A 14873-nucleotide genomic window follows, 5' to 3' on the forward strand; every position below is an offset into this window, starting at 1 on the left:
TCTTGGTTTCAACAGGGATAGAGTTAATTTTCTTTCCAGTAGCTGGTACAGGCATTAGCCTGAGAATAATGCTGATAACACACCGATGTTTTAGTTGTTGCTAAGTAATGCTTGCCCTGATCAAGGACTTTTCAGACTCTTATGCTCTGCCAGCGAGGAGGAGCACAAGAAGTCTAGAGGGAGCAGAGACAGGACACCTGACCCAAACTAGCCAAAGGGGTATTCCATACCACAGCACATCATTCCCAGTATATAAATGTATAAACAGGGGAGGTGGGGGAGAGTGGGGGGGTGGGAGGAAAGATGGCCAGGAAGGGCAAATCGCTGCTCAGGTCAGGCTGGGTATCTGTCACCAGGTGGTGAGCTTTTGGTTTGGTATTGTGTGTTGCTTTTTTTTTTTTTTTTTTTTTTTGTGTGTGTGTGTGGTTTTTTTTTGTTTGTTTGTTTTGGTTTTTTTGGGTTTTTTTTTGTTTTTTTTCTTGTGGGGTGGGGTTTATTCCTTCCTTTCTCTTTATTTCCTTTCATCATTACTATTACTATCATTATTGTATTATGATGTTCAGTTATTAAACTGTTCTTTTTGCAACCCGTATTTTTCATACATTTTTTTCCCTGCTCTTTGGGACAGTGATTGAGCAGCTGCGTAGTACTTAGTTGCCAGCTGGGCTTAAACCACGACACAACAGCAAGCTCAGGAAGCACGGTTATGATGCTGTCAATTGAAATAGTTGGATTTTTTTGCATACTTCTGCAATAGTGAAGTCAGTTGCTCATCCCTTAGGAAGAAGGTACAGTGCAAAGTTGAAAGGTAAATATCTGTCAATATTAGTATTTTATGGTTCCAGAATGTTTTTGGCATGAAGCATACTGCCTGGAATTTTGTGGCACGCTTTGCACTGTGTGCTATACTTTTAAGCTCAGCTAATAGTTACTATTTTTCTTGTTTCTGGGGATATATGTCCTGAGTATTGGTTTTACTGAGTGTCACAGTGTCCAGACTCATGACTCAAAACTTTTGTAGCAAGCCTTGTTCTTTTTATCTTACTTGTTCCTGTTCCCAGCACCCTCCCCCCACCGCCCCCTTTCCCCATTCCCGCTTGTTACACTGTTAATACTGCTTCCTCCCTCTCAAGTTCTTGAAAGTTATTGACACCCAGGGCAGGTGAAGGGACTGAAATGACACCAGAACTGAAAAGATCTCTGGAATGATACTCCCTGTTGAATAGAGGGAGAAAGGTAGTAATAGAAAGGTAGGTGAAATGGAATGATGAATGTGGGTACCAGGAAGCTATTGAAAAGACAGGGACTGATAAGATTATAGATTCAAGGGACTGAGGTTGTTGAGGCTGTAGAGCTGGGAATGATACCAGGGTGGGAGTGAAGGGTGCTGCATCTTGATGGAGAAAAGAAGATAGCGAGCTGCGGAGATGATACGTGGTCTTGCTGCCATAGTGTATGTTTTCTCCACTGTCCTTCCTCACTCCTCTTTTCTCATTGCTTGCTTTCCTAGCTCAATTTTTTTTTTTTCCTGTGCTGAAAGGAATAGGGAATGAGAGAGTCCCTGGGAGCAAGGAAGGAGTAAATGAGTAAACAGATCCACAAAGCCCAGCCAAGCTGAGTGTCTTGTCTGAAATGCAGCCCAGCCTCACCGCTGGGGCATGCCTTGACACTGTAGTTCAACTGCATTCTTGTTGCCACAGAGTGAGTGTGGAGTGCATGCCCTGACAGTTAAATTATTCTCTTTTTCTTGCCTAATCTTGCCCTTTTGACTAATTAATCACAGAGACACTGTGCTGTGTGCACAGGGGCTGTGGTATGAGTTTTATATCTGAGAGCACTTCTTCACTGAAAATGGTGAATGCTTGAAGAGTTTTTGGGCATGCTGAGGCAGAGTTATTGTGTGTCAGTACCAAACTGGTCTATTTTACAAGGAAAAAGGACTTTCCTTTGATTTCCTTGGTAAAAAAATAAAGAAGTGGTAGAGAGATGAAGTGTTTCGAAAATCTGTGTGGAAGAGGAAACTTTAGTTTTTAATAAAAATTCTATGAAGTAAGGGGAGAAGTGAGGGAAGGGAATATTTTAAGCTGTGAGGAAATAATGGTCTAATGTCTATCTTTACCTATGTCCTGTTCAGTACTTTACCATGCCCTCACAACAACCCTTATTCCTTGGAGTTCACTGACTTTAGATAATTGAGCCTCAAGCAAATAAATCCTAATAATTATCTGAAGTGTGCATTTTCTTATTTCCAAAATAATACCCATTTCTTTATAAAAGCAAAGATTAACCATTAAAGTAAACATTTAAAACAGGTCATTAGTATCTCACAGAAGAATTGAGGTTGTGAACAAAGTCCTAACTATTCACAGTATCACAGTATGCATTCATGAACAATTTTATTTAGTTTTTGAAAAAGCACAGGGGTCAATCAAAAGAACTTGGGCACATACATTAGAAGATTATAATGTTCACTGCCATAATTTAATTCAGGAAATTATTGCAAAGGTTTCTAGGAAAAGTGGTAACTCATATAAAACGTGGACTTTGCAAAGGTTACAAGCTGGAAGACACTGATAAAATTTTGTGATCTGGTAAAACAAATCTAAAATAATAGAGATACTTGACTATTTTGCTGTGGAATATATTTTGAAGAACTGGATGGCATTCAGTAGTAGCTAATATCGTAAGTTGGTGGTTTCAGCCCATTCTTGTGTTGGCTCGTGACTGTGTTTCTCACAGATTTCTGCGTTGTCAAGCAAGCAAACCAAATTTTAAATTGGAATGACAAATGAACTGTTAATCCCTTCAGGGCAGGGCTGAGGGAACTGGAAGGGAGCAGGGCAGGCAGGGGAAAGTTTGTGCTGCTGGAGTGGATAAACAGAGGATTTCAGTTTTCCATGCAGCTTGTCTGACTCCGTTTAATGAGTGCTTCATTTTTAAAGGATATAGCTGGATTAAAATAACCTCCTTACTTTGTAAGCTGTAATAAATAAAGGGAACCATAGCTTGTAACTTAGTGAAGGAGGAGGGACTTCTTACTAGGTTTTGCACAGAAAGTCTCTGGTTCCTGTTGATGATCTAGTGGTGATGGTCAGGGTGCAGACAGATGTCTGGATGGCTTGTGTCTCCAAAGAACAAGGCTGATGCTCTCAGGCTGTTAGCCATTGGGAAATGCTATGCATAACCCTGTTAAAATCTTCTGGCATTTGTTTTACATACCGTGCACTCTAGTCTTTCAGAGATTCCCGTAAGGTTTCATTCTGCAGCTGCCTTACCCTTGGAATCTCATTCAGACCCTGCCCTTCGCTCCCCGAACTTTCCTTGCCTCTCTTGCCAGATGGGCCATGTTGCCCGAGAAGGTGGTATGAGTGCCAGACAGCAAGTCTGAGGAGGCTGGACTTGCTGATAAGCTACTTTTCATTTTCTCTGACGTAAGGACATAAGGGTTGTGTTTTCTCTTGAATCAGAGGAGGAAAAAAAGTTTTATGTCTTGTGTAAGAAAACAAAAACTCTTGGGAGGAGAGTGGTAAAGCGTGAAAAAGATGTTTATTAAATGAAGTGCAGAGCATGTGAATGATGATTCGTTAATAAGTACACTGGTCCTTCAAAGAAAGACACATTTGCTCAAAAATGGAAGGCTTTCTACAGTCTTGTACACCAAATTCTCCAAGTGAGCATGACTGGGCATGTGTTCAGGTCTTTGATTCTCCTTGTGCATGGGCTAACAGCCCACTGATTTTAGGGGTTATAGTAGCTGAATGCTGATGAGGCATTCCATAGGTCATTGGCAAAAAATTGCCAAGCCCAGCTGTGGCAGAGCAAAAAAAACCCACATGGTATCACTTCAGGAGCATACTTGGGTGCGCATGGCTTTGTAGTATGGCTGTTCTTACCTGCCTGGGCTGCTTCGCACCAGAGGGTTATAGTGACTTGTTGGTCACTAAGTATCTATAGCTGTAAAATTTCTGTGAGGGCCTCTGCTCATAGCTTCATTTCTAGCATAATGCTTACACTAGAGTTTGAAAGGGCATCCTTTGAAGATAGTCATGTGGTCTTTGTATCTCTGCCAGTGGGGTGATTGAGATGGCTGATAATAGGGCACGGGGTATTCACGCTGCCCTGGCTATTGCACTGAAGGAGGCTACTGCAGGACACAAGAATTTTAAGTCTAGTTCCTTTCCTAAATGTAATTAGGATTTAATATTTCCTTTGTCAAAAAAAAAAAAAAAAAAAAAAGAGAAATCAGTGTTCTTGGAAATACTTTGGAGAAGGATATTTGAAATGGTGACTGGGGTGGGAGGAGGAGCAAAATTTTTAGACTCCCTCCATATATTGCATTTTCTGAAGTCCCAGTTTTTCCGATTTCCTGTTGCCATGTTAGTAACAAAAATACAGGTTATTTTTCACCAGTTTTTATCACCTGTTGCCTGAAAAGCATAGACAAATTAAGTGATAATTGCAGGACTCATGTGGCGTATTCAAGTCAAAACAAAAAATCTCTAGAACTACCGTAAGAGTTTTGTATTACATCTCTGAATAAAGCATAAGCTATTGTGCTTCACGCTTTATATCCTTCACTGCCATTGCCCGCCATTGCCCATCATCGCATCATAAAAAAAATCCTGTACTCCGCAGTATAGAAAGCCATGAGGGGGCAGATTTTATGTTGAGAGGCACGTCATGTGTGCGCTGTTCACTGTTGCTCTCAGAACAGAATGGGGATTGTTGGAGCAAACACCTTTTAAATAAATGCAGCATGTCTGCAGTAGTGATTTTGTGCTTGGATTTGCTATATTTTTTTGTGTTTATATCTGAATGGTTGAGATGATCAAGAAAAAATGTATTCCTGTAATGTGTTTGGTGGTGGTAGTCATTTGCTTAGCTTGGTAGAACAAATAGAAGAAAAACTTATAATTTAATTAAGCTAAATTTCTTTTGTAGTTCAGTTTTTAGCCTTAGATTGGGAAATACGAAGACATTTTGGGCATATGCCAGAGCATATATGCTCCATGTATGGAGCACTGGCATATATGGAGCTTGTACCCTCCCATGGGGTGCCACTGTGGTGTGCAGGAATTTTATTCAGACTGAAACTTTTGATCCTATTTGGACAGTCCACACAGGTTTGAATTATTTTGACTTTTTTTGTCCATATTTGAAAATAACATATATGTTTCTAGTGCTTTCTCAGGGTCTAATGGCCTTTATGTGTATAGCTATCTGAAAGCCATCTGAATTAGAACAAAAACTATTATTTTAATGCTAGTACCCGGTTTTCGATTTTTTTTTCTGTCTTTGATTATTTTCTTAATGTTTACCTCCCTTCTGTGGCTGAATTTCATCATCACTGGATTTCTATTCAGTATATCCATTATCCCACTGTCCTTCTGTCTTATATATGAATTCAGTGTAGAAGTGGACCTGTGGTTGTCTGACTTGCTTAAGATCAAAACCTCTCTTGAGACTCTTACAAGTTGTAGAAGCTGCACATGCTCTGATAGTATCTCTGCACTAGAAGGTTGCACTCATTGTGATGGGTTTCTGTGCTGTTGCTGTGAGTGGTTTCTGCATGAGTTTTCAGGGCAGGGTGAGGATGTCAGCTGTGGTCACTTTTACCCTGTTCCACATGAAGAGTATTCCAGCAGAGCAGGGTCTGGTGATTACACACACCGAACAGGTAATTGCACCTGATATTCACACAGGGAATATCTTCAGTATCTTTCCTTGGCCCTTCACCCCTCTGTCTTTGCTTCTCTCTGAAAGTGATTTTCATGTCATTAATTTATTTCTGTTACCACTTCTTTCCAGTTGTTTAAGCTTCTGCAGGCTGTCAGTGGTGCAGCTCTGTGCTCTGAAGATGGAGCCACACCCATATACCTATCCAAGGCTGCAGAAGAAAAGCCCAGGTGCTTGTGCAAGGTTCTAGGTATTAGAGGAGATGCTGCTGTTGGAAAGCTACTGCTTTACTGAACTGCTGCCTGACTTCCTTTATCCCCTGTGGCCAGTGGTGGTGAGCAAGCTTAATGAGGAGCTTGCAGAAGAACTAGCCCTGCTAATTGGCACATCCATTTGACATTGCAGGGGTGCTAAAATTTAGTATATTGGCCACATGTATCTGTGACTTAGGAGCAGTAAATGCCTACTGCATTTTTTTTTTTCTATTTTTTCTTATTGGCCAATATTCTTACATTGATTTGTTACTCTCAAAAGAGTGTTTTCTACCAGCATTTCAGTTATTCAGCTTCTCTCAAGGAGGCAATGTTTTAGCATTTTTCACAGTCTTGCTGGTTTAGTTTTTTCCTCCTTGCTGGAGGAAATCCTTCAGTGAAATGGACTCTGACAGGTTTGTAACAGGATGAAGGAACCACTTCAATTTTCTGATGACTTTGCATAGTCTGTCTAGGGAGAGAAGTATAGCTATTAGCAATTGCCTTCAAAAGAGGGATGTTAAGAGTCACAGTATTTGCCATGTGAAAGGTCTCTTGTTTTTTAAGTGGTTGTGGGTTTGCATTAATTGCTTATAGATTTTTTTTTTTATTATTTTATGATAACCTGTAGAAATCTTTGCAAAAACATTTGCTTCCTTTTGTGTCTTCCCCTATCCTACCATCTCTGTGCCCCCGAAAACCTAGAAACAACAACAAAAAAAAAACAACAAAAAAATCCATAGAAAATATCTTAGTAAACTGTTCTGAGGGAGGTGTGCTGTAGAAGGGAGTATCAGTGATCTGCTGGTGCAGTTTTGTGCATAGTGCTCAATAGCATTCCTCAGTGGGTTAGTCTCCTTTACAGAATGCAGCCACTCAGCCCATAGGAAGAAATATTAAGTCTTGCTTCAAAACCACATTCGAGTTTCTGGCAAAAAGCAGAAGTGTGTAAATGCAGGAAGATGCATTTAACATTCAGACTCCTGTGGGAATCTAATTGGGGACAAGGAATAAGCACTGAAATCAGTAACAGTTTCTGGTTTTGGAAGATGGAAATTAAGGGTAGTAAATTTAAATAATGGTTAGAGGGTTTTTTTCCACACATGCACAACTGTCATAAGAATTATTTGTTTTGCAAACCATTGCATTTAGAGAGAGGGATAATATTCCCCTTGAGTAGGAGAGGGACACTGAAGCTTCTTTGTACAAGTTTGGTGTGCCTGCAGTTGCTCATTTCCTAGTGTGTGTTTTCATGTGTGTAAATGCTGTGCATTTTGTCTTGTCCTTTGCCTTATGGACAGAAGATGTGCTTTCTCAGGACAGAAGGCTTGATTCTACAGGGCCCTGATGTGTCCAGATGTGTCTAGTCAGGAGTGCTCAATTCCTGGCAGACCCAGTAGTGGATTATGAGTGAATCCAGCTAAATAGTTTTCTGTTCTGGGCTAGATTCAGTTACTGGAGGCAATCTTGGGTTTGGCTCTTCTTTCTCCAACTGCTAACACAAACTTTCATAACTAAACAAAACCAAGGAAGTTTCAGATGTTAAGGTTGGTGAATGAAATGTTGTTGCAAGGAACTGCAAATGAAGAATTTTCCAGAGAGTGCCATACGTATACCCGCACATGTATCGCTTTTACCATAATCAGTGAGCTTGGCATAAAATTTGGTGATAGCAGGCACTCCCAGGCTTATTATCTAATTAGAGTATAAAACCACTGCAATTTTCTTTGTCAGCTGAGTACTGAAATTCACTTTTCATTAAAATATTTCGTTGTTCTTCCTGTCTAAAATGTCAGTATTAGCCATAATGTCCTTAAACACTTTTTTTATATGAATTAATAGAGCTAAAGCATGTGGTATTCTTATCTCCTTTTGAAGTGAATTTTTTGCAGAGTATGCAAAGTATTTACGTAACTTGCAGGCACTACGGTGATAGCGGATACATTGTCTAGAAGTTCATGATTTTATTTTTTAGAGAAAGCTGCATGGTTCTTACAAGGCATGACTAAAATTTTTTCCTCTTTTGAACCTTTGGAGGATGAACATACTGGTTATTGAAGGCCTATACAGGAGCTGTTCATGTGCTTACAATGTAGATTTGTAAGGATGTGCAATGTGTTGTTCAGCTATAGCGACTATGATGGTGCAATGTAATGTGGTAGAGACTAGAAAAACAGGATGTCTTCATTCAATGTTGTCTTTATTGAACTGACCTTTGCGGGGGGGGGGGGGGGGCACTGAATACAGGTTTCTCTTCAAAATTCACATGAATATTTCTACATGCACATTTTTAATTTGGTCGTTTGTGTCTGCAAACCTCATACAGGGAGTTAGATTTGATCAGCAAGTAGGAGTTAAGGATGACGCTGTTCAGTGGCTGCTAAGGTATCTGTGAATTACTCAGTTCCAGACTGGGTGCATGAAAAAGGTGCTGTGTAGGTGACTGTTAAATCCCACTACTTGTGGATTTATATTCTCTATTTTAAATAATACAGCTTATTGACCGCCATCTTGTATCCTCAGTACATGTTTTATGTGTTTTATACTTGTCCTAAATAGATTCCAGAATTAAATGACTAAATTAGGAGCCTTTTGGCATGTACTCTACTAATTGAATTATAGATTTATTCTATTTTACATTGTAATTTGATTTCCAAATAAAAGCCATGATGGCTGTAAATTTAAGTCGTGTACTGTGAACAAAGGGGAGCTCAGTCCATTGACATGGAAGAAAGTTTGGAGTTAAGGATGAATTATATTCTGCTTTAATCAAAGAATAAATGCATCACTTTTAATAGAGAACACCAATTAAAGTAGTCTTAATTTCCATGGGGCTTTATCCTGAAGTTCAGGAAGGGTTTGTTGATGCTATACAGAAGATAGTTCTGCTCTTTTTAAACACAGCAAGCAGTTTTTCTTCACCATCTTCATCAAGACTGGTACAGCTTCTTCATTTATACATGTATTTTCTATTTTTAAGTAGTTCAGTCGTTAGAACTTGTACATTCATGCCTGATCTCAAATATCTAAATCACTTTGATGAGAAAGGTCTTTCAAGAACCTAGTTTGCTTCTGTAATGTCAATTTGCTCTTTTTTTATGTTTATTTTTTTCTTTCCCCTTTTGGCTGTTGTCATGATTTGGATATGTTGCTTAAATGGGTAGAACTGAAAAAAGAGTTGTTTTTTTTGGTTTTTTTTTCTGTGCCTATATGAGAGGAAAAAAGATTGTCCTCTTTTGAACTGTTTTAGCATAATGTGTCATAATAGCCTTGTACTCTTGGGCAACAAGGAAATGCATTTATTTTCCCATTGTAATATTCATATGCTTCATGTTAAACTTGTGTGAAATCACATGACTTAAACTTTTAGAAAGTTTGCCACATGGATCTTTCATATTTTGGTTAAGAAGAGTATTTTACGTTCCGTGTCTTCAGTCATGTGAAATGTTAATAATTTTTCAAGGTGTCCTTCAAAATTGTTAAGTCTTTTTTTCAAAGTTAAACTGAATATCAAAAATAACTAAGACCATTCTGTTCTCTGCAGTACTTTGGAAGCTTGCTTGTAATATTCTGTGTTGAACTGGCCTGTGGTGTTTGGACCTATGAGCAGGAAATAACGGTGAGTCAGAAAAGGAGGCTGCATTTTTTCAACAGAAGAAAACACAGATTTCCATTAGCTAGCTGTTTTCTGGTTGCTGTGGTGTTTATCTTTGTTCATTATTCCAACAGTCTAATTTCAAGTGACTGGCTCTTTTTTAAACAGAGAATTCTTCTGAGAAATCTTGTCTGTCTGGAAGGTACCTTCTGAATTTCTCTCTATCCTCTCTATATTTGAGAGCCAAACCCTGCAGCCCCCGATTTAAGGACTTTATTTTTTGTTAATTCTCACTTAGGCAGGTTCTCATTGAAGTCAGTGGAAGTTTTGGGGATAAAGAATGAACTTAAGCCTTAAGATAAGTATTCTGAGAGAGGAGATGTGAGAATTTGAAGGGATTTTGCCCCAAAAGTTCTTCACATTTTAAAGAGCTGAGTGTACTGTGTTGTATACAGACAATATGTTCTTTCAACAGAGGACTTGCTGTCTGCTGAAATCTTCACATTGCCTCCACAAGCTATAAATGCCAGTTTTAAGCAAAACATGTCTTAGCTATAAAACACTCTTCTGTAAACTTGTGAAGAGGTTTTATCTCTGTCTAGTTTTTATAGCTGTACCAACTTTTAATTTTCAAACTGAAAACTTGTAACTGGCATGCAAGAAAATGTGTAGAGAAATGTTATTCTGCTGGCTGCTATGTCCTTACATCTAGTACTCAGTTTGGTACATTTTTATGAATAATGATATGCCCAGTATCCTGGTCTTTTCAACAGTGAGTAGCAATTAACATTGCAGTAAGATGGGAGAGAGTCTTTTGGGACCAAAGGAATTCCTGGCAAATTTGAAGTCTGAAGTTATGTGGCAGCACTTTGCATCAGCCTTCATTCCCTTGCTTGCAGTACAGATTCCAGAGGGGTGTTCTAATATAACAGCAATAAAGGTTATCCCTTTACTTTGAATGTCAGCTTACATTCATGCATTTTAAAACTGGAAATGCAGGCAGAGACATGCTTCATCCTATGGGCACAGCTGCCCTCTGTGGGGGCTTTGCCAAGGATGACAGTTATAACTAACATCCATCTTTTGGGGGTGTATTTTCTCTTTCCATCCGATTTTCTCCTCTTACTCCCTTTGTCCTAACACTACTGCCTTTCATGTGATGAGGTGGGCCAGACTTAGGTTTCTTGCTGCTTTCTTGCTGCTGAGACCCCTTAGGGAATGTGGCAGTCTGGAAGAGCACGGTTGGCTTTCAGTGGTTCTTTCATACCTGTGCAGGTCACTTTCCTAGAGCATGCTTTCTCCTACTCTATTTGATAAAGAAGACTCTCTCTTATACCCATGCGAATGACATCATATTAGTTTCAGCTTAACATAAAATCACATGAGCCACTGGTGGGTTTGAAAGAGTCAGTTGACATTAGTGTAGGTGGGTGGGTGATGTTGTCAAAAATGCCACCAGGGGATAACTGCCTCTGCTGATCCAATATAGGCTGTCCTTGGTGTGTGGACAAGTTGCTCTAAGAGTCCTTGTATGAATGATTTTTCTTCCAGCTATGATAGCTCTCAGCATGAAGTGTGCTTCATGACTAATTTGTCCACCCACAAGATTGAAAAGCCGGCATGGGTTCTCAGCTTACTTGGGCGTTGGTCAAGCCTTGGTACTCATTAGAAAAATAATAATGAATAAGTAGATCTCATTGGCAGAGTTTTACAGAACTTATGCTGAACTCAAACCACACTACAGAAAACTGTTGGTGTATAGCCAAACAAATGCATCTCAAGATCATGTGTTATTGTGCACTACTGCATGCGTGAACTGATGGGAAGCTATTTAGTAGATGCATTGATGGTCCTTAGTGTGACATGTTGGCATTCTTGGAGCAGTCAAGTAGATTCTGGTACCTCTCCTTAGCTCCAGAATTCAAATTGCCTTCCTGCAGTAGGGTTTAGTTTGTTTTGATTTGCTTTTAATTTCCTTCTGTCACTTCTTGATTATTTCTTTTTTCTTGCTTTCCATTATTTTCATAAAGAAGTTGGATGCCTTGTGTTACATGCATAACCTTGGACTGTATTCAACTCAAATAAGATAATAAAAACATAGTCTGGCAAGTATGAACTTAATTGCAGTGATATCAAATAATATCCAAAGAAAGCAGAGTGCTGACTTCCAGTGTGGTGGAAAGAGAAATGCATTGAGTACAAAACCAAATTACTTTATTACAGTGACCAGTGTAAATGTTTGTGGTAGAAATGTTCTGTGGTACTGTTTTTAAGTATCCTTAGTATTCTACTGCTAAAATATTTTTCATGTGGACAGTTGTGAATTCAATGCTTTAGAGCTTAAGAAATAAAAACTGCTAAGTTAAAGGAGTGTTAAATTTCTGGGATATTATTAACATATTCATATTCATGATATATCAAACTTTACCAAAGTTTCGATAGTGTAGTATAACTTAGCAGTGGTAATGAAACATTATGAAATGTTCTTATTTGGATTATGGGGTCAGTCAGGTGGTGATTGTCCCTGTTTTTTGTAGAGCATCTGGCACAATGAATTCCAGGCTCCTTAGGAAGTATTGTGATAATTTTTTTTCTTAGATACCGTTTATTGCTATTTGCAGAATGCCCTTACCTTTGACTCCAAATTGAACAGGAGAGCTAAGTCATAGCTGCTAGAAGAGCTGGGGTCTTCCCTCCTCCCAATGAAAGCTGCAATTGTGATTTCTTTACAGTGACTGTTAAGGCTAATGGGAACAAGGCAAAACTCAGCATGAATGCTGTGCTTCAGAACCTTCGGCTCCTTGTTTTAATTTGGCACACTGAAATTTGTGCTGCCGAAGTTAGTTATCTTGACTCTTAACTGCATTGTATACCAAGTGCCAAAGGACTTGTTTCTGTTGTTTCTAAATGAATGCTGACTGAGGGCCATAGTCTGACAATGGAGAGCACTTCAATTCTGAGTAGCCAAATTTGAAAGAAAAATACTTAGAGTATTACTCTTTCAGAAGGAAAGATTTACAAGGCTGCATGTGAAGAAAAAAGTTCATGGGGCCTCTATGTCTACACTTCCTTGTTACTATCGGACAAGATACTGAAATCAAGTATGTTCAGGATACCTGCATGCAAAGCCAAAAAGCCACCGAAAAGACTTGGGATAGGATTCATCTCGGATAATTCTATGTATTTAGAAGTTAGACATTAAAGTTTGTCGCTTAACAAAGTAAAGTGGATTTGAGATTTCAATGGAATAATTCATCTGCTCTGTTTAAAATATTTATCTTGAGATGAACTTCCCCATATGGCTGCCTGTTTCTTTCTATTGACTAAGATGACACCAGCGAGATATCTAAACTGGGGCAGACAAATGCTGCCCCTGATGACTTGCATGATGCTCTGTTCAAGTTTTATGTCAGGTAAAAAAATCTGGTGATGTCATAATCAGATTATACCCAGCTGTCTCTGAATATCACCAAAATGCAGCTCATTTTCCAGTGTACATTAATTTGTAAGCAAAGGAAACAAATAACTTTTTCCTGATATTTTAATAAAGTGTCATAAAGTTTCAAAATCATAAAAATTGAAGCACTTATTTTGCTGTTTAATTCAAAGTTGTTTTGGTCATTGCATTGGAAAGATCTCAGAATCGATGGAAGTTCTGGGTTTGGAGCCACGAGCCAGCTGATCTGCTGTGTGAATTGCTTTTCTTTCCTTACTTTAGGTTCCGGTGCAGTGGTCTGATATGATCACACTGAAAGCCAGGATGACCAATTATGGCCTACCTAGGTACCAGTGGCTGACCCATGCTTGGAATTTCTTCCAGAGGGAGGTAAGATGACAGTTAATTCATGATCTGAACTCATACATGCATGGTAAAGGTTATTTATCATATTATAAAATGTTGGTTTTTTAAAAAAAGGTTTGGTTTTAAGTGAATAGGTAAATAAATGCAAGTTCATTTCATGTGAAATCCTGTGCAGTGATGATATCTGTTAACATCACTTGATACCCAACTCTTGAGCTTATGTATGCCCTAAAACCCCTAAAACACCAAAAAAAGAATGCGAATGAATTCAATTAAATTGCTGAGAGTGTCTTCTCCTTTGCCAGTAAGGTCAGGACACCAACACCTTTTAGGATTGTTATAACATTTAAGAATATGATGTGTGTAAAATTTAAAATCTGCAAATAAAGTGAAACAAACATTTCTATAGGCTGTTTTAATATTAAACTGTGCTCCCTTTCCTGTAGACTCTGTTAGTTACCCTTCACAGAGCAGTCATGGTTAAGATAATGTGTTCATCTGAAAATGAGGGGGACAGGAAGTTTCCAAAAAGATGCAAACATTGTCTCTTTGGCTGAAGTTTGAGAAAGTGATCAGGGTTTTTATTTCCTTTACCTGAAGGGGTGGGAAACAAACCAAAAAGCTTCCTTGTCTATTCACAGCTTTGCCCTCTAGCCTACTAAAATTCAAAACTGTTTTTAAAGAACGAAGTGTTATGTTACAAAAACATGAAATTGCCCAAGGTAAAATCCATTAGCTCCAAATATAACTCACGTGCAGGAAGAGAACTCTTTGAGTGCCTGTCATTGTGTTGCCCTTGTTGAAATCTTGAAATCTATCATTGTTGCACAGATTTCCTGTTTATTTAAACATTTCCTGTCAGCACTTGATTAGTCTGTATTTATACTTAACCTGAAAGAAAAAGTGAGGACTACATGAGGTTAAACACACCCCCATCCTCCCCAGTTCTGTGCTTTGGCTATGCAAGTGCTCATAATTCTTCATACGCAGGTAGAGTGTGTCTGTTCTGTAACTGAGGTAATATAATTAAATGGCCTCATTTTCCTTGAATAGACCTGGTACTGTATCTTTTTTTTAAACATATAGGTTGATTAAATTTAGAAGTTGCCTTTTATCCTCCTGGTTGTTTTAGTTCATGATAATGGCTGGTTTTAACATGAATAAAAATAAATGTGAAAAAAGGAATCTAATAAAACTTCAACTGTGCCTTAACTCTTCCAGGAGAGAAAAGGTTTCTTTTAGAACTTAGATTTCCTGTATTCCATCTCTGGTCACAGGAATGATCTTGAGAAAGTTTGAAGTGAACTAAGAAGTCTCTTTTACAGCTCCTACCTAATTGGTGAACTCTCAATTTTACTCTGTCTACTCGTAACTCAGATGGTGGATGTGTGAGCCTGGTATGTGCTTTATGTCTGAATGAGCAGTATGCGTGGGGCCCTTCTCAGCACTATTGTTTCGGGTTTTTTTTTTTTTTTTCCAAAAGAAAAAAATTATAATTTGCAATTTTGTTTGCAAAGATTCAGCCCTGATCAGGGTTGTGCTTGCTTTT

At 38.7% G+C, this 14873-nt stretch overlaps 1 protein-coding gene across 1 annotated transcript in view; it reads left to right on the forward strand.

Moving 5' to 3' along the window:
• Nucleotides 1–14873, forward strand: part of TSPAN12 (tetraspanin 12) — a gene marked incomplete at its 3' end in the record, with an annotated part of 44254 nt that overhangs the window by 21891 nt on the left and 7490 nt on the right. Inside the window, exons 4-5 of the mRNA XM_080636486.1 lie at nucleotides 9472–9546; nucleotides 13241–13348. Of these exons, the coding sequence (XP_080492612.1) occupies nucleotides 9472–9546; nucleotides 13241–13348 (183 nt within the window). The remainder of the gene's footprint in view (nucleotides 1–9471; nucleotides 9547–13240; nucleotides 13349–14873) is intronic.

Source organism: Psittacula echo (genome assembly GCF_963264785.1).
Source record: "Psittacula echo genome assembly, chromosome: 1".
Classification (NCBI taxonomy): Eukaryota; Metazoa; Chordata; class Aves; order Psittaciformes; family Psittacidae; genus Psittacula; species Psittacula echo.